Raw genomic sequence first — 18,956 nt, 5'->3', positions numbered from 1 at the left:
ATTTCTGCACCACGTTCACCCGAGTCTGCCTCTAGAAGCATTAACATATGGAACATCATGCGCTGCCCGGTTGGGCATAAAATATATACACGCATGAAATTATTCAGTTAACTCTGCCAAAACTGACATACTTTTTTTCCCCTCCTGGAGCTAATAAAGCACTTGCATTTCCTCCAGAATTTACTCAGCAAATATACAGTTCCATTCATTAAAAAAAATTATATATTTGGGACATATAAACAAAGAAAGTTGACATGTTTTTGATTAAAATAGTATTTCCTCTGTTTAAATAATTTCCATGTTGGGGGTCGACGTATGCTATGAGATATTGATTGCCGCAGTAGCATGTTTGCTGGGGCTCAATATTAGACGCGTGTTTGTTGGTTATTGATTTGCTGTCATACTGGATTGTTAGCTTTTGCTACAAAATAACAAGAAAGTCATGTGCAGCATGTTTAAGTGTTTGCTGTAGCAAGGTCATCAGCAGAGATCTGAGAACAGATTATCAGTTCAGTCCACACAGCAGCACCTCTGATATGCACTGATGCGGTGCAGTATTTGCTGATGTTCTCATTTCATCTTCATTTTTTACGAGCTCAGTTTGAACTAGCACGGCCTTGTTAATGTACAGATTTACCTCGGCACACATTGCCATTGTCAGGTTCATAACCCGCCTTGCAGCTGCAGCTGCCTATGGGTACCATCCACTCTCCGTCTCCATTACAATAGAGCTTTATGGGCACGTCTACTTCCTCGGCGTTGGGGATGCAGCTTCCTCTGGCGATGACTAATGAGGTGGACTCTGCTCCGGTCAGCGTCTGCACAAAATAAGAATCATTAAAAAATCCCATTTAAATATCCATCCGATGGCTGTGCCAAGCTCTCGTAAAAATCACCACCAATTTCAATTAGCTCTGTTTCATACCTCTGGGAAGAAAGCAAAGTTCTGCACGATGCTGGGGCATTTCTTGTAGAATACCCTGACGGCCAGAAGCGACATGCAAGCGCCTAAGTCCTGGAAAGCCAAATGGAAACCTCTGCCTTTGGACAGAGGACCAAAACTTCTCACTTCTGTGTTCACTTTCATCAGCCTGCCCCCGAAATCAACCTGGGAGAAACTCTCATCTGCTGCAATGGTGTCCACCTGACAGAGAGAAAAAGAAGGAAAAAAAGATACATTTTTAACAAAGGTTTTCTTTATTGATTTAGATTTGCTACCTATCAGGTAAACACGCTAATGCCCAAATGCTATGAAATGCTGTTATTGTATCTTTCCCCCCCCGATAAACCTCCACAGTGGCCAGGCAAAATTAAACGTCTCTGTGAAATTGCAAATGCATGAGAGCATGAGCATGACATTTAAGTAGAGAGGTGACTTATGAATCTCAACAAGCACAAACACATTCAGTCAATACGGGTTAAATTCTAATAGCGAGTGGAGGTTAAGGCTTCTGGCTACAAAACGATTTGTGAATACTTTTAGCCTTTGTTGCAGTTTTACTTACTTACTGATCAGTTTTGGACTGATACAATGTTTGGATTTCATTCTTTTGAACTGACATATAAGGAAGGTGTAATTTAACACTTTCTGGAATCTGCTTATAAAAATAAAAACCATTGCTGACTTAATCTCGTTGCAAAATCTCTTCTCATCTTCCACTTAAGCTTCCAGCAAAAATGCTATTTTCAGATCATACCCTGGAAGTCCCATAATGACCGCTTGCACTTTACCCTCTGTTATACCACCACAGGGCTTAAACATCAACTTGTCGAGTCGAGGATTGGAACTGGTGATGAGAGCTTGGTCTCCAGCTAAGAACCAGCAGTTTTAGTTGATAAGACCACAACGTTCAAGCCCCAAGGTGTTGGGTATGCCGTCTTTGCGTTGTGTGACAGCACATAGCAACATCCCTGTCAGTTTGTTCATTTCCTCAAAACGAAAATGATGTCCAGTGGTCACAATTTTGACACACAAGAGAATTTCCACTTGGATGGGTGCAAGTGGACACAATGGAACTTCCACAGTGAGAAGCTTTCCAGATATGCAAGAGGCAATGATAGGTATATAGGGTTTTTGTTGCTTTTTAAAAATCTGTAAATAACACTATATCTTTACTCCCTTTCCCCTCTTTTTACCTAAAGTGTTTACCTTTAGGAAGGGTGCGTTGGCCCAGTACTCCACCCCTTTGATGCCGTCTGAAACAGTCCTGTCGGTCTCTAGGTAGTAGAGGTTGAACGTCTCTTTGCAGGAGCCCAGGACACTCGGTATGGAGGCGCAGTCGCGCACAGTGAAGCGGATCTCCACGTAGATGCGTTGCGCTGCGCGGCGGTCGATGTAAGTGGTGAGGAGCCAGTTGTTCTGGCTGGGCTCAAACACGTTACACACCTGGTACGTCCTGATGGTGTTCAGGTTCTCATCGTAACCGCTCACCTCCTCCCACTGGGCGATGTGTGCGTGTGAGAAGAAGGGCCAAGTAGTAGGAGAGGGGAGGAAGCAGAGGGAGAGGGGAGAGGAGAGGCTAACATGATGAATGGGTTTACCAAAACCTGACACAAATTAAACTTTATCCCTCCCTCCCATTTTGTCTCCCTCTCTTTTTTTCTCCTCTACCTTGTTCTGTGCTACATGGGTAAACCATTCATCACAATTAGAGCCACTCACCTCAAACGCACACAGCAGACCACTGTGACCGGCCAGTCGCCAAGCCAGAATTTAAACAGCCAAGGAGCTCAATTTAGATGGAAAAACCCATTCTATTCTATTCTGTTCTGTTCGATTCGGCTGCTGCGGACTCCCGTGTGATGCACCTCACTGATCTTTTGGAATGCATTCTATTTACATCAGTAGTGGTTAATTGGTGTCACCTTGCTACTGTAATTAGGAATTTGACAGACTCATTAATGGACCACTGTAAAGTGTACTCAAACTGTTTTTTCCCAAGGGCGCACGGACACACACGCACACACAGACACACACACACACACACACACACACACACACACACACACACACACACACACACACACACACACACACACACACACAGAGTACACCTTTGCACATTGTTCTTACTCCATTGGCAGGGAACGATATCCAGCCAAGCTCAGCTGTCGCCGTCCTTGTATCCATCACTGTCTCTGTCAGACAAAAAGAGACAGAGAGAGAGAGAAAGAGCTGAAAAGAGGAGGCTGCACCAGAAGGACAGGTATGGATTTAATTAATAGTCAGCTCAGATGACAACTTTCAGCACTGCTTTGTGATATGTGCCATTCATATTCATATTCATAAAGCCCTACTTCTGACCATTTCTGCAATGCTCTGTCTGTTCTGTGCACCTGTGATAAAGAGATAAAGAGGCACAAAAAACAACAACAAAAAAAAACAAACGACCCCTGGGTATGTTAATCTAGTTTGAACACAAGCCACAATGACATGACATAATGATGAAGGTAATCCGGTTAATCCAGGTTTTATTCGAACCTCTGCGTAACAGAAAACAGTTATGTTCAAAGCAGATAGCCTGCCTAATCACATTAGGCAGTGCCAAGGAAGAACACACCCTCATTACTCAGTGTTCATTATGTACACAAATGACTTTATCCCATATTGCATTATTTAGCTTTGACAGTATGTGGAAATGTAATTCTATCATGGAAAAGGTAGCATATCTAATATTTCACATTTATGATTACAACGACAGTCGCTGTCTGAAGCTTTATTAAGTCACGAATGACAGAAGAAAGATTTGATTGATGTAGCAGCTGGATAACATATAATATAACTGTCACTGAAAATGAAACCATTCCCAAGTCCCGAATGGGAAATTGGACTTTTGTGTTTTCTTTGATTTTCTAGTTGTAGATTGAATCTTCAGAGTTAACCACTGAATGAGGCAAATGCACCAGAACTAGAACTGTTAGTAGAATATAATGAAGGACACAATGAAGTTAACAGATATATTCAACTCAATTCACTTATATTTGTAAGGCACCAAATCACAACAACCGTCGCCTCAATACCAGTAAATAACAAATAAACGCCCAAAATCAGATGACACCCTATGAGCAAGCACTCGGTGAAGGAAAAATCCCCTTTTAACAGGAAGTAACCTACAGCAGAACCATCTGCTGCAACTAGCTGGATGTGATGGGAGGAATCAGGACTAAAGACACACTATGAGAAAGAGCCAGAGATTAATAATAACTAATGATTAAATACAGAGTGGTGTGTACACAGGTAGAAAGTATAAAAAGAAGTAAGTGAAGAAGAAACACTCTGTGGATCATGGGAAGCCAAAGCAGCATAGGCCTATTTCAGCATGATGACTAAGGGAGGGATCAGGGTCACCAGATCAAGCCCTAACTATAAGCTTTATTAAAAAGGAATGTTTTAAACCTAATCTTAATCCTGAATCCAAACTGAAAGCTGGTTCCACAGGAGAGGCCCTGAAAGCCAAAGGCCCTGCTTCCTATTCTACTTGTAAATACTCTAGAAAACAAGTAATCCAGCAGCCCAAGACCAAAGTGCTCTACTGGGGAGATGTGATATTACAAGGTCTTTAAGATAGGATGGGGCCTGACTATTCAAGAAAATAAAAGAAAACAAAATTTTAAAATATAACCAGAAAGACTTGTCATTGAAAGAATCCTGAGGGGGAAATCTTTGGGTAACACCAAACACATAACCCAGGTGATATCCCATATCACTAGTCTAAAAAGATCTGTTGGTCCTCTTTATAAGAGCAAAACTGGGAAACATGTCCAGTTGTGTTCTTGCTTTGACGCAACTACATGCTTGGCAGAAAAAATAATGGCCTGACAGAAGAGCCCAGAGCTGTTGCCAAGATGGAAAAGTGGCAAGATTTGCCTCGAAGGATTTTGCATTTGAAAACCTTAAAATCTAATAAATAATAATAATATTTTTTAGAAAGGCAGATTTGTAAGAGCTTTTTTGAATAAGAGGCAAAAAATATTCACCAACAGCATTAGAAGATATCCAGGAAGCCATGGAAGCTATTTATTTTGACTTTTGTGGGTGTGCTATGCAATCATTAAGAGTATTGGTGCAAATCAATAAGCAGGACTTCTTTCTGCTTCTATCTGACAATACCACACTTTCATAGGACTTTTGCATCCCTGTAATCATGTTCTTTGATTCACCGATGATTTAATTTCCTGCTAAAAAAGAGAAAATGCAAAGAAACGCGCACACACACACACACACACACACACACACAGTTGTATGCAAATCTGGTGATTTTATGCGCATTTTTAAAAACTGTAATTCCTTTTCAGAAATAAATGATTGCATCAATTTAACATGTTGCTGCCTCAAATTGGCAGTTAGCATATATTAAAGAATAATTGCATACATGTGTAATAAGTCAGCAGCGGCAACAGCAATCAAATAAACGACTTCATTAGGCGAATGTATGGAAGTAGCGTTCAGCTGATCTGGATGTTACTAATGACTTCATGCGTCCCACTGAAACTACACCATCAGCTCTAACCTCCATTTTTTTTCCTGGCACGTCGATTAAATCTCTGCTGGGCGACACACCGACACAGTAACACACTTCACAACGCTGACCGTACCTTCTCACATTGCAACAAAGGAAACCCAAGAATTACAGCGCGAGAGTCGCCGTAAGCAAAGCTACACGACAGGAAAAGCCCAGATGGCAACGCTCGCTGTTAAACAGGTCATAATACGTCTTCATGCTATAGATCCCACTGTGTTAATGGTGAAAAATGGCTATGCGAGCAGCTCTAAGAATCAGTTTTATGTATTGCCCTGTCGCATGAATGCAAAGCCTGGCGAGCTGTGAAATTGGAGAATGACAGATATATTTCATTAAATATTTAGCATGTCAACAAATAATGTTACTGCAATACTGTAAATAGAAAGCAACATAAAGAACGAAGGAAAAATAGTATTTAAAATAAAGGATCTCAAAGCTGATGACAAACTGACCCTCGTGTAAAGTCTGCAGCAAATCAATGTAATGGAAAGCATGCCTGAAATTTTTATGCCAGTCCACTTTCCTGGTAACTAATGCTTGTTACAGGAAATACAGTTGCCCATGACCGCAGCAAACTGGGCGGTAGACTTATTCAAATCATTAAAGGTGCTCCGTGTTGCTCTCAGAGGAAGTGGAACAAGAGAAACCGCCGAGCCCCACCCCGCCGTTATGTAGGTAAGTTGGGTTCCTTCTTATCTCCTGTGTCACTCGTGGCATGAACTCAGCCACTGCATGCAAAAATGAACGTTGACACGGTGCGAGTGGACACGCCGAGACGCACGAGCCAACATAAGTTAGCTGGCATGCTGACAACACCGACCCCAACACCGAGCCCCTTGTAATAAAACACGGTGAGAAGATTCAGCGACATCACACCATGAGGCGGCCGCAGGCAAACAACCCCCCCTTGATTCTTGACACGCTCTCTTCCTCTTGCACTCTTTCATACTGTCACCCTGCCTCTCATTATCTGCTCTCCTCCTCCTCCTCACACTATCCGCACCTTCATCCTCTCCTGCATTCTACCTCTCCATCTTTTATCCCTCCACTACTCTACTCTTTTAGTTTTTTTTTTTATTTTTTGCGAGCGAGCTAGCCTAATTAAAGCAGAACCCCCTTTTCTCAGCTCTCTCCCTTGGGAGAGAAGGTCGTTTTGGGAAATGAAACGCTTGTCACGCGAAAAATGTAGCCGACTATCAAATTCTTGGACCAAAGCTCATTTAAACAACGACAAGTGTCACTGTCTAATTTGTAGCTTCAGTGCGTTTAGTGGCACGCTGTCAACAAAGATTTTCAAAGAGTGATCTACAGCAGTTTATTTCTACCATGCATATTTTTACCTGCAAGAAACTTTGAAGTTTAGGTGGAAAAAAAACTGAAAAGAAGAAAAAAAAAAAGACACAATGAGACAAATCCACAATAATGACAGAAGAGATGTTGGAACGGCTCATGCAGCCTTACCTTCCAGCAAAGTCTTGCAACAAGGGACCTTATTCAAGGCTTTGCTTTAAGAATTGAATACGGTGGCACTGCATTGGCACCACACTACCACCAACCTGCTTTAAAGGAAGGTTTTAGTGGCACACTCAGAGGAAATGTTAGCATTCTACCCACCGACTTCATTGGCAAATGCATTTATTGAAAAATTGATTGTACTTTTGCACCCAGAAACACCTGTGGGTCCCCGCGATTCATCATTTTATGCCATTTCGTCCTGCTCTCTGCAAAATGATTACAAAGCAGTGCTTGAAGATAAGCGTGCATGTAAATATAGAGCGAATCATTTTAGATTGGTGCAACATTCAAATTAAATCTTGACAGTTCATCCCATGATGACTCGTTTTGTCCGTCAACAGGTGAAAAACCAAAACATATTTAACATCCTGTTAAGTCTGACAAGGAACAGCAAGGAAGCTATAATTATGTGGCCTCTATTAACTATCAAATACCACAATATTTGCCTATTAAACTTCTTTCAACAGACCGATCAATACGTCACTAATCATTCATATATTTGCACAAAACCACTTAATAAACTGCAGTGCATTAGCAAACATGCTTTGCGAATTCCCAGTTTCAATGAGAAAAGAAGTCTAATCAGAACAAAACGAGACATGTGTTTTATGGTCTATGCTGGGCTTATTAGAGAATCTCCTCATCAGTCTAATTAACAGCACACACCTCTCTGCACATAATAGGGTATACTCGCCGAACAGCCTAATTACTTTTGACATATTGGAGGTTGTGATCGCAGTGTGCCTTCCTCCCCCGCAGTGGTGCAGCTCTTCAACCAGCCCTGTACACCGATGAACGAAAGCAAAAGCCATTTTACAGCAGAGGAAACAGCAGGTAAATCTGTGCGATATAGTAGCAGTCAAAGAGGTTGTTAAATCCTTGTTGTGGCCCACGAGGGAGAAGTTAAAAGTATTTTCATCACAGGCCCCCGGATTAGAAGTAATTTCCCTGTTTTGCAACCTTTTCTTTCCCTCTCTTTCTTTATGTGTGCGTACCAGTGGTCAAATGGGAAGTGTGGTTAGTTCATCTTCTGCTAATTGGCATAGTGTGTCCTACTGCCAAAAGACTGCAGTTAGTCCCGATTCACATGGCAGTGTGCGCACATATATGTGCTGTTTGTGAGGACATGTGGCACCTCCCTATAGCGCTGATGGCACACATGTCTCAACTTCAAAGGGCAGTTTTGAGAGTTGGTAATTGTTTTGGTAAGGGGCCAGGGGGGTTGTATCAATGTGTTTACCTCACTAGGGTCTAGATTTACAAGACTGCATGTAAAAGGTGGGGATCCTTGAAATTTAGGCAGCTGCCCCAGTTACATATGTATCTCTGGGAGCTCCTTTCTCAAAGCCCAAAATAGGGAGGGGACTATTTAAATCAAGCGCACAAACTGATTTACTAACATTCACGTCACACACTTTAATATCAACTGCGCTGATATTTAATGCCAAAAAAGAGGACGTTTTTTTGATTTTTGAAATGAATCGACTGCACCAGGCAACTTCTGTAAATCGCACATGAAACTAACCACACCTTTGAGCGCCATTTGGGGACTGGGCTCACACAGTCTCCTTAAAGACTGCTGTGGTCGTACCGGATGAATGATTCAGATGGTATAAAAGATGGAGGTAGCTACAATGACGTCAGCCATATGTGAAGTCCAATTATGAAACCTCAAGAGTACCATCTTAGTGAAGTGCAGCGCTTTCTGTGAAACTAACAACTTACTGTCACAAGTTGTTAGCTTATGAGCATACCCTGAATAATCCTCCTTTCTGAAACGCAGAACGACCCAAATGTTTGACAAAACTCATCAACAAAAGTGTTTTTTCTGAGGCAAACTACAGGCAGACATAATGAAGTCAGACATAATGTGCATCTATGTTGGCTTCATTTGTATATTATTCTGTACCATCAATGGGTCAAAGACAGGATTTTAGCCATATGGCAGGCTTTTATTCTGTGCTGAATAATAAATGTAGAATTATTCTTGTAGATTTATATTTTGGACTTAGTAGAGGTTTTTTTTTCAGTTGTTCTTTGGTTTAGATCAGTGGTCCCCAACCCCCGGGCCACGGACTGGTACCAGTCCATGAGTCGTTTGGTACTGGGTCGCGAGAGTTGAGGGTTCAGGGTTTTTATCAGTTTTTATCATTTTTATCGTTAACTCAGTTTTTTCCCGTGTGTTAGGAATAAATAGTCTTTTTTTGGTACTGGTACTTGTTTTATTTTGTTGTATTTGTCCGTGACACCTTAAAGGCCGGTCCGTGAAAATATTATCAGACATTAACCGGTCCGTGGCGCAAAAAAGGGTTGGGGACTGCTGGTTTAGACAAAAAAAATAAATCTGTTCTTTTATGGAAAACCCATAAGTTAAATCTATACTAGAAATAGAATAGGTCAGTCAAAAGGATACTTGTCTGTCTACATCCACAAGGTGTAACCTATGAAATAAAAACAAATATTAACATCAGACCAATAAAAATGATAAAACTGAAAGTAATAAAACAAAGAAACTTTAGAATCTAAATTGAAGTATTAATGAAGACCAGGATGAGTACTGGAAGGCTTAACAGGAATGTTTTTTTTTTTTTAAAACACTAATGCTTTTTTTTTTTTTTTTTTTTTTTTTAAATCAATCAGCTATTATGTCACAAATACAGCTCCAGTGACAAACATGGTGATACCAGGTTCTAAGAGTCCTCACGAAGACACACAAGTGTGCTCCTATGTGCATCTCAAAGAAAGCCGGAAGGTACAGCTGGGTGTGTCATACTCACGGTTAAGGAAGCACAGCAAAATAACACGCCGACGCGCACACGCGCATACACGACAAACGCACGCTAAAAGCCCTCCTGGGGAGGAAGACGACATACCGCCTGGAGAGATGGACCGATCAGGCGTTCAAGTGAAATGACACAGTGTCACAGAAGGACAACTCAGTCGGTAGAGCACACTTTGTGAAGATGATGTGCACTAACTCAAATATAAATAGATATATAGGCACATGTGAGCACTCAAAAGTACACAGCCTGCGCAGGAGTCACGCAGAGCAGCTTTTCTTTTGCTTTAATTGAACCTCATATGCCCCCAAAATCAATTACAAAGACAATTATAAGACAGTGAACAGTGCTCTGAAAATCTGAAAGACTCCACACACAAAACCAGGGCAAACATTTGCCTCTCCACAGGAAATGTTATAATTAAATTTAAGCACTCAATGAACAGCTAAACAAAAAGCCAGGCTCGACTCATAACAACAACAAAAAAAAGAAAGAAAGAACAAAACTAAGTACATTTTAGTGTTATCAAGATTTAGCCCCTGCCAAACACGATTTTCTCTATTAAGCCCACAGGAGCTTATTATTATACTCTGGTGTATAAAAACTGCTCTTATCTGCATGGAGTCCCCTTCAGCTAAACTCACTTCGCAGTGAGTGTACACAGCCTGCAAAGTCTCACCCAATAATCCCCACATTCGACACATTCAACATCGCTCTGAAGCACTGGCTAATGGGCTGACCTTGTTGTCTTAAAAGAGTCTGCTCAGCAGCTCAAAAGCACAATCTATCAGCAAAAACAGGCAGAACGGTGCAACAACAGTAGGGCTACACGAGGAGACGCAGATGTGGGAGACAAAATTGAAATGCTGCAACAACAGCATAACGCCGTCATGTCACATGGATATTGTTTCAGATGCAGTTTTAAGAGATACTAACTGGTTAGATGAGCACTGAGCACTCCATAAGATCAAACCTAAGCCATGATTTTTGAGTCACAGGTATGAAAATGTACAATTTGTATTTATTTGTGTTCACAGTCACATCTGGCACAGCAGTGTTTTCATTTTTTGAGCATACATCCCGCAGGCTGGCATTATGCTAGTGATGAATACGAACCTAATGGCCATTAGCTGAACTTTTATGCTTATTAAGATGTTATTCATATTATAAATCTATTAAAAAATATCTGAATATTTGTATCCAGCCGAGCATCTCTCTTTGTGCGTAATGAATTCACTTCAAAACCTGAGACGACAGACCTCATGACTTCCTTGGCTCACTTCCCCATTTCCTTTAGTGACGCTTTATTACTGAAGGTGTGTTTGTGTCAAGAGCTGCCTCGATGATAAAATATCACCGTGTCAAAGTTCCGCTCGAGGTTGCTGGATTCCTCTTTATGGATTTTAGCTTTTGCTCTCCAGTTTCTTAGTTGCTAAATTAGGTGCTTTGCCCCTTAGAGTATTTTTGGTGTCTGCTACTGTCAGCTCCACGCTTTTTTATGCACACCAAAACCTCCTTTCAAAGGAAGGTAATTGAAGAACCTACATTCCTCTTCATAAAAGTAATTTATTGCACAAAGATTCTGAGCAGGTGAACAATGTGCAATATATTTGAAGAGAAAGTCATTAACCTAAAGTGAGGAAAGCGTCACAGAGCAGAGTGTTGAGAGTGTCCTGCGTCTACTTAATGTTTTATTGTAAAGCATTGGCCGGATGTTGCTGACCTGGTCTGTTATAATGTTTTGAAGTGCACCTGCTGCTCATTTATTATAAATAAGGATTATCTGTGATCTGCTATTAAAGAGAAAAAAAACCCAAATCCTTTCTCACGTGTAACACCTTAGCTTTGAGGCTTTATGTCTCAATAATAAAAACAATCAGTATCAGAAATTTTTTTTAGGACAAGTAATGTTAGCGAGCTTTCATCGCATGTTTCCAGCAGTGACACTGGAAAAAGGACAGGCTTGCAATTTACTACCAACCTCAATGAAATCTACTGGTCACTTCTCTTTCCACTAGCTTCTATTTTAAATGCCTACTTTAAAGCAAACATAAAAACTGATCTCTATAGCTAATTCTCTCATTTTTGATTGGTGTCAAAAATGGGCTATGTGGACAGGATTTTACTTTTTAAATAACTCATCATTTACACTTTGTTATGGCTTAAAATTATGTATTATTAGAGGCTTGGGTGCTTTGAGTGACAGATTTGTGCCCACTGTGGTTCTGGCTTTCTGCTATGTGTCACCTCAGCTAATTTATAATACTATGCAATACGTTAACTCTTATGGAGGGATAAAACTTGAGGTCGTACCCAAATATTGATTTTGAATCTCATTAAGATACGAGACTTAGATATTTTGGGAAACTTGCATAAATTTACCTGCATAGTGAAATAATGAGTTAGTAGCATTAGCTAAGGTAGGTGAAGCTACATTAGCCAATTTAGCTAATGCTACACTAGGTATGGGATAAGGCAGTAGCTATGCAATTATTAAGCTGGGAGGTGCTTATGGCATTAGTAGGGTTAACATCGTTGCTATTCACTTTGCAACCTTCCATTGCCGGTTCGAGCCCCGGCTCCGACAGTCTCGGTCGTTGTGTCCTTGGACAAGACACTTCACCCGTTGCCTACTGGTGGTGGTCAGAGGGCCCGGTGGCGCCAGTGTCCGGCAGCCTCGCCTCTGTCAGTGCGCCCCAGGGCAGCTGTGGCTACAATGTAGCTTGCCATCACCAGTGTGTGAATGTGTGTGAATGACTGAATGTAGTGTAAAGCGCTTTGGGGTCCTTAGGGACTAAGTAAAGCGCTATACAAATACAGGCCATTTTACCATTTACAATATAATGTTGCACATAGTTGTCATAGCATGGTTTTAAATAAAGAGGTTGCTGACCTTCAATAAACCTCGTTTTGATCTTCCCCTCACCAAAGAAAGGACAAGTTGTACCAGCTGGCTACAAGATGCTTCACTTGCGAGTTGATGAAAAGCATAGTTAAACTAGCTAAAGCCATATTAAAATTTATGTTGCTATGTGGACAGAAATACATTTGAAAGCAGTAACTGCTCCTCCAAGTGGCTGGAAATCCAACAGCAGCTACAGAGAACAGAAGACTGCTCAACCACAGGTAGTGAACCAGTAATCTGATAATAAAAGAAAAGCAGAGAGAAATACAAGGTGGACATTTTGAGGCCAAGTGAGTCCACAAAGCCGTGGGGCCTCACCGGAGCAGATATTTGGGATTAGATGTGTGCACAAGTGTAACCAATGCCTCGGCGGTATCAGGCTGCTTTTTTTCTCCTGTTGTTTATTTTTTCTCGCTGACACATTGTTGTTGTCGTGAATGGAAGCACGGGGCCGCTGTGTTAAAAGGAACAACGGAGCTGACGCACATGAAAACACACACACACACACACACACACACACACACACACACACACACACACACACACACACACACACGTAGTCAATCTCAGTCTCAGACTTTGGTCTTCGTGTCTTCCTCTCGCTTTTCCCTTTACGTCTCTTCCTCACCCTTTGATTTCACCTCTCCTCTCTTTTCCCACTCACATTGTCAACAGCCTTGACCTAGAAAATTTGTGGTGTCATGATTTCACTTGATGAAAGAGAGCACGTTCGTCACTGCTGCAAAACTACAGCATTATCACTGTCCAAGAGAAACTTTCAGTCGCAGCCTTGTAGAAGCTGAAAAAAGGCCCCTAAATCCCCCTTTATACTTGCATATTTTGACAACTTACAGCTCTGACCGTGATGCTGCCACAAAGAGTTGGGAAATGCCGGCGCCAACACTTCTATAATGTTGGATTTCTTTAGTTTGATGGCTTGTCACCGAGACATATTATATGTTGGATAATTCAATACAACACAGTCAAACGGGGGCCTTTTAAAACGCAGAAAATTTATTGTGCTTCGCCAAAACATGATGGCTTGTCAAAGCAGAGGAATGGCACTATAAATATAAGTGCAACATATTGAGTTTTTAGACACTGGGCTCTGCTAGTCACTGTAAAATAAATAAATAAATAACTTATTGTCTTTAGAAAATAGGAATGGCACAACAGTACAAAGACATACTGGGGTATTATTTTTAGAACTGAGCCCCAGTGATGGCTGTCTTTCTCTCTTTCTCTAGAAGAAACTTAACATGAAACTGCCACCGCCACAAAAAGAGCCGCGCGCACGCAAATGAACACGCTCGCTCGCTCAGAGGCACAAGCGCCGTGTGAAGCATCCAGTCTGTCACTGTGGCAGACTCCTTTGTGCCTTTGTGACTAACACAAGGGGAGCAGGCCTCTTGCTGACACGCTGCGATTTTAAGGAGAGCGAGTGTGGATGCCACATCATGGATCGCTGTTCGGTGCATTGATGGGATGGATAATTCAGAGGGCTACACGAGGGGGCTCAAGTGAGGATAATATATTACAAATTAAAGGTTATGTATTCACTGTGGGACATATGGTGAACAGGCAGCGCTTCAGAAGGATGATTGTGTCTACACTTTGTTAGCGTGTATGATTGCTGGTTGTTGAAGACTTAACGGAATATTTTAAATCTTTATGAATTATGTATGAAGCTAGAAAAAAGGAGACTGTTAGAGGCATTTCATGAAAGTATAGATTGTACATAAAGGGCAGAGGTAGTCATTGTGAACTCCAGTTCTGAAGGCTCAGTTTATGGCTGTTACCACCTTGGTTTGTCCAGACAGAAGAGCCCATTTTTGGAGAGTGGAGTGCTAAATTTCCAGCCAATAGGAGCTAGCTTTGTCAGCACGGGGCTGTACACCCAGTACCAGACTGACTAAATGGGGCAAAGTAGCAAGTGAGCATAAGTCCAAAATAGGTGATCTAACAGGTGTTAGTTTTACAAAGGTTTCACTGTTTTTTAAACACAGTTCAGTTTAATACGAAGCACAAAAACTTTTTAAATCACTTAGCAGCAAAGTCCATCAAAATCGTCTCCTTCCTATATTTTTTGAGTTCCCAGATTTTATCACGCAATTTTCTCACTGAGTTTAAATATACTAACAGCAGTTTTTCATTTAATAAAATGATCAGTCTTGCTGCTCTACCAAAAAAAATTAAGACGTACAGCTCTGCTATCACTTCTGACATAAATGAAGACAGAAAACTAAACAGCAGTGACGTTTGTAGGGTTACTGAAGTTTGACTAGGTGGTATATAATGATGTGCTACACGATCACTAGCGAAACAGCTATGTTAGCATAAACAGTAACAGTAAAGCTGGAGGACGAACGCTAAAAAAATTTTTCCACTCGATAAAAGTTAATGTGAGGGTTCCCGATGGTTAGGGACAAATGCAATCGCATGGCAGGATGTAAACGGACCAAACTTCAGTGAGGAGAACAACTGAGATAATCCATCCACAATACGAGGTTAGTCATTAATATACTGCTGCATGGGCTGGGCTGTAGTTACATCGACAGTGATCACTGACTGTTTTTAGGGGCTTGTTGAGATTAAATAGAACAAGATACAAAGCATTAAAACATGTTAAAAACACAACAGTCTTATTAAACGCAGAGTAGTTTGGGCCCGGAAGCAGGATTCATCACGTCATCACTTAAAGACCGGATAGGTTAGGTGCAAAAAGGCCATAAAAAACGGTTGAGAGACAGCCTCAAGTGGCCATGTAAGGAACTGTAGTTTTGGCAGTTTTTAAACTTCCAGATAAAACTTTAAATACATGACAAAGATGTTCATTTATGTGAGTTTTTTTCTTGCAGTTTTAATGTTGTTTTGCTTCTGCACAGTATGAGCTGTTGATTTTATTCTTTATTTTATTGTTTTAATCATGTTTAATTGTCTTTGATGCTTTTATTTTGTCTTAGAATTCTATTTATGTTACTGTAATGCATATTTATTCCTGAGTTTGGCACGTTGGTCAGTGGTTGGTGTTGGCTTGGCTTCGTTTGTACTGAGTGTGCACTACAAAACCAAGATGTACCAATCTAGGGGTAAAGGTGACAGGTCCGGAGTCTATCTGGAGTGGTAAAGGATAGGAGCTGGATTTCTTGAAAGCCACGCACTCACATTAAATCCTACATGTTAGGTTAACTCGAGAATCCTCAGTTTTTCAACCAAAGCATGCAGATGAAAACGATGCAGGAACAAGAAGAACGTGCAAACTCCACACAGAAAGGCTCCAGCTGACAAGTGGTTTTAAACAGAGAGACTTCTTGCTGTGAGGTGATATCAATGAACAAGTTCAGCAGTGCAATTAATATTCATTTATTTAGAGAATCAGTTTCTCCTTCTTAGCCTACTGTTTCATTTTAATGAGTAATACGGTCTTTTATGTGCCTGACGTTCAAACCTAAGCCCCTGAGATAAAAACTTTAGAGAGAATTTTAGTCTCTCATATAAATCTTGCTCATCCATAATGCATACAAGAGCCTAGGCTTCCTGGTATAAATGCACTTCTGCAAGCCCAGACACTGTACATGATGACATGATCAGGGTTATTTTTTCAAAGCTGACAAATCTTCTCCGGAGCCACAAAACACACAATGCTACTGTTCACGGGCTGGTTAACAAAATTATAAAGAAATAATAAAATGAGAGTCTCCCTTTCAGAAAATAACACAATAAAGCTATTAGCATATTCTATTTGTATTATTTTGATTTAATAAGGGAAAAAAAAGCACTGTCACTAAACCTGGAACCATAATTCAAATAGCTGTCAGAAAATCGATTAGCAACCATTACGATAATTGATTCATGCAAATGACTTATGATGCAAAATGTGAGGTGTCTAGCAGCAATAAGAAATCAGGTAGCTTTGAAAATTTCACCTTGTGCTTTGTGGTAGTGTGACATATTTTTTAAAGGGAATTTTAAGACCCGTTTATTAGAAATCAAATCAGCACGTCCAAAAATAATACAAGCTGGCAGATTGTATGAAAAATATGTTAGCAGTATCCAATCTTCAGCTAAAGGAAATGCTTTTACATTGCTAATCCAAACTCTAAATCATCTAACGTACTTCAAGTAAGCTCATATTTAAGTTTAGTTTGAGTCTCAGTGTAATGTAAATGTGTCAGCTACATCAACAGTTACAAAAGCTCACAAACTCCCCAAAACTATGTGACAAACTCCAGCAGGGCTTTGAGAGTACCGAGAGGGTTCCAAGGTTTTTCAATGTGTGTCTTTGAGCAGTCAGTCACAAATGAAAGATGAGTGGGACACAAAATCAAACGAGGCAGAACTGCGAGCTACGCTCTGAAGAATTGGCAGTTTCAGACGCCGACGTGTCATCTCCAAGCCCTAACATCAAAGCCCTAATCCCCTCACATTTTTATGAAATCATTCTTAAACAAATGTATGTCTACTTAATATTTTCTTTTGCCTCTTTACATGTCAACTGATAATTTAAAACACACACAGGAATCTGTCAGATGTGACTTGTGACCCGAAGGAACCTGAAAGAAAAGAGCTCTGTGGCTGTGTGGAAACAGGCTGAAAGGAAATAGGCCACTGTGTGAATTGTGTCTGCAGTGCATCTACACTGCGTCGCACACAAGCTCATCTCCTTCAAAAAAGAACGTACCCGCAGCATTACAGCTTCTTAAGTTTACGTAAGTAAGTGCGCTGAGAAGGCAATGTAGAGCGCGACAATATGTACTGAAAAATGCACATAAGCACTATGAAGGCAACAGGCAGCCAAACCGTTCAGCCAAGTCTACAGTCACAGATCTTTGTATGAAGAATCACAGCATTAAATGGATTCTTCAAATAACCTAAAACCAGCCTTAGCCCGATCAGGCATTTTAGAGCTGAATGGTGAAATGTACATAAAAACAAAATGATTTGCAAATCATTAAAACTCCAACACAGATTACACATCAAATGCTGAAACTCGGAAATGTTGTTTTTTAGTCAAAAATTTATCATTTTGAATTTGATGCCAGCAGCACATTTTAAAAAGAGGACATGTTTAACACGGTGTTGCATCAACTACTCGTTAAACACAGCACTGGAAATCTGAGGACACCCAACAGCTAAACTCAGTGTTTTCCCTATTTTTCACTCTGTCTTCAGGTTAAGTTTGCAGCTGATTACCAGGTCTGACAGGCTGATAGCTCTGGACAAAAACAGGCCAGTTTAACCAGACTATTACTACAGATTCATGTTGTTGTAATAAGTGCAGAATGTTGCCTCTTTGGCCACATGTGGCACTCCAATACGTGTAAATATCATTTGTGGCAGGTGCACTGATGTAACCCAGTGTGATCTCATTGAGTGTTTTGTGAAGTGCGATAACGAGCCCGATAACAAGCATAAATAAACATTTTGATAAATATCGACCACTCAGACCACAGGACATTTTCCCACTTCACCTCGGTCCACCTTTGATAAGCTTGTTCCCGGAGAAGGAAGTGGCATTTCTAGATGAAAGCAACTATGTTCGCTGTCTGTTCCTGGTCCAGTACAGTAATAGTTGTCAGCCGGTTTTTGTTTGTTTGTTTGTTTATTTGTTGTTGCCATGTTTTAATGAAAATTGGTTGTGAACATTTCATGTTCAAATAGACTGCATTCTATCTTTTTTTATATGGAGTCTAGACTTTTTACAATTGTATATACAAGACAAAACGAAACACATTTGAGGACGTCAGTCTGAAAGAAGATAACTGCAGAAGATAACTGTTATGGAAGAAAACAAACTGACCAAAGATTACTCAGTGGATTAACAATAGTATGTCTACTGCTTCGGGGAAAACGTTTATTTCGAGTCAGGTGAACAACAAGTTCTCAAGCCTTCTCTAGTCTAGTCTATAAATGGAAGACACAAGCAACTGAATGGGAAAAGAAAAAAAGCTGTTTGTAAATGCACAGACTGATGTGAGAACGGAGAAACAATGAACATTTCTTTATTATTGTTATTGATATTATTATTATTATTATTATTACTTTCAGCAGTAGTAGTAGTATTTTGAGTGACAAATGTTGCTTCTTTATGTGCGGGTGGGGGAGGTACACTGACGTTATTGCTGAAACATCAGTGTACATATGCAGAATCTGATGGGAAGTCCTGAGGTTTCTGGCCTACTGGTTTCAGTTTGTAGTCCACTTATAGCCCAAGTTACATCAACCAATCGTGTC

General features: G+C 40.6%; 1 protein-coding gene across 1 annotated transcript in view; it reads right to left on the bottom strand.

Moving 5' to 3' along the window:
• LOC146369892 (ephrin type-B receptor 1-like) overlaps positions 1-18,956 on the bottom strand; it is a 130,156-nt gene that overhangs the window by 89,869 nt on the left and 21,331 nt on the right. Inside the window, exons 2-5 of the mRNA XM_084910377.1 lie at positions 3,074-3,138; positions 2,150-2,440; positions 926-1,144; positions 638-818 (exon numbers count right to left, since the gene is read on the bottom strand). Coding sequence (XP_084766503.1) covers positions 638-818; positions 926-1,144; positions 2,150-2,440; positions 3,074-3,138 — 756 coding nt within the window. The remainder of the gene's footprint in view (positions 1-637; positions 819-925; positions 1,145-2,149; positions 2,441-3,073; positions 3,139-18,956) is intronic.

This window comes from Perissodus microlepis, chromosome 17, assembly GCF_051167445.1.
Source record: "Perissodus microlepis isolate ML-2025 ecotype Zambia chromosome 17, ASM5116744v1, whole genome shotgun sequence".
In the NCBI taxonomy this organism is placed as follows: Eukaryota; Metazoa; Chordata; class Actinopteri; order Cichliformes; family Cichlidae; genus Perissodus; species Perissodus microlepis.
The sequence above is the reverse complement of the archived record's forward strand: the minus strand, read 5'-3'. Positions and strand labels throughout refer to the sequence as shown.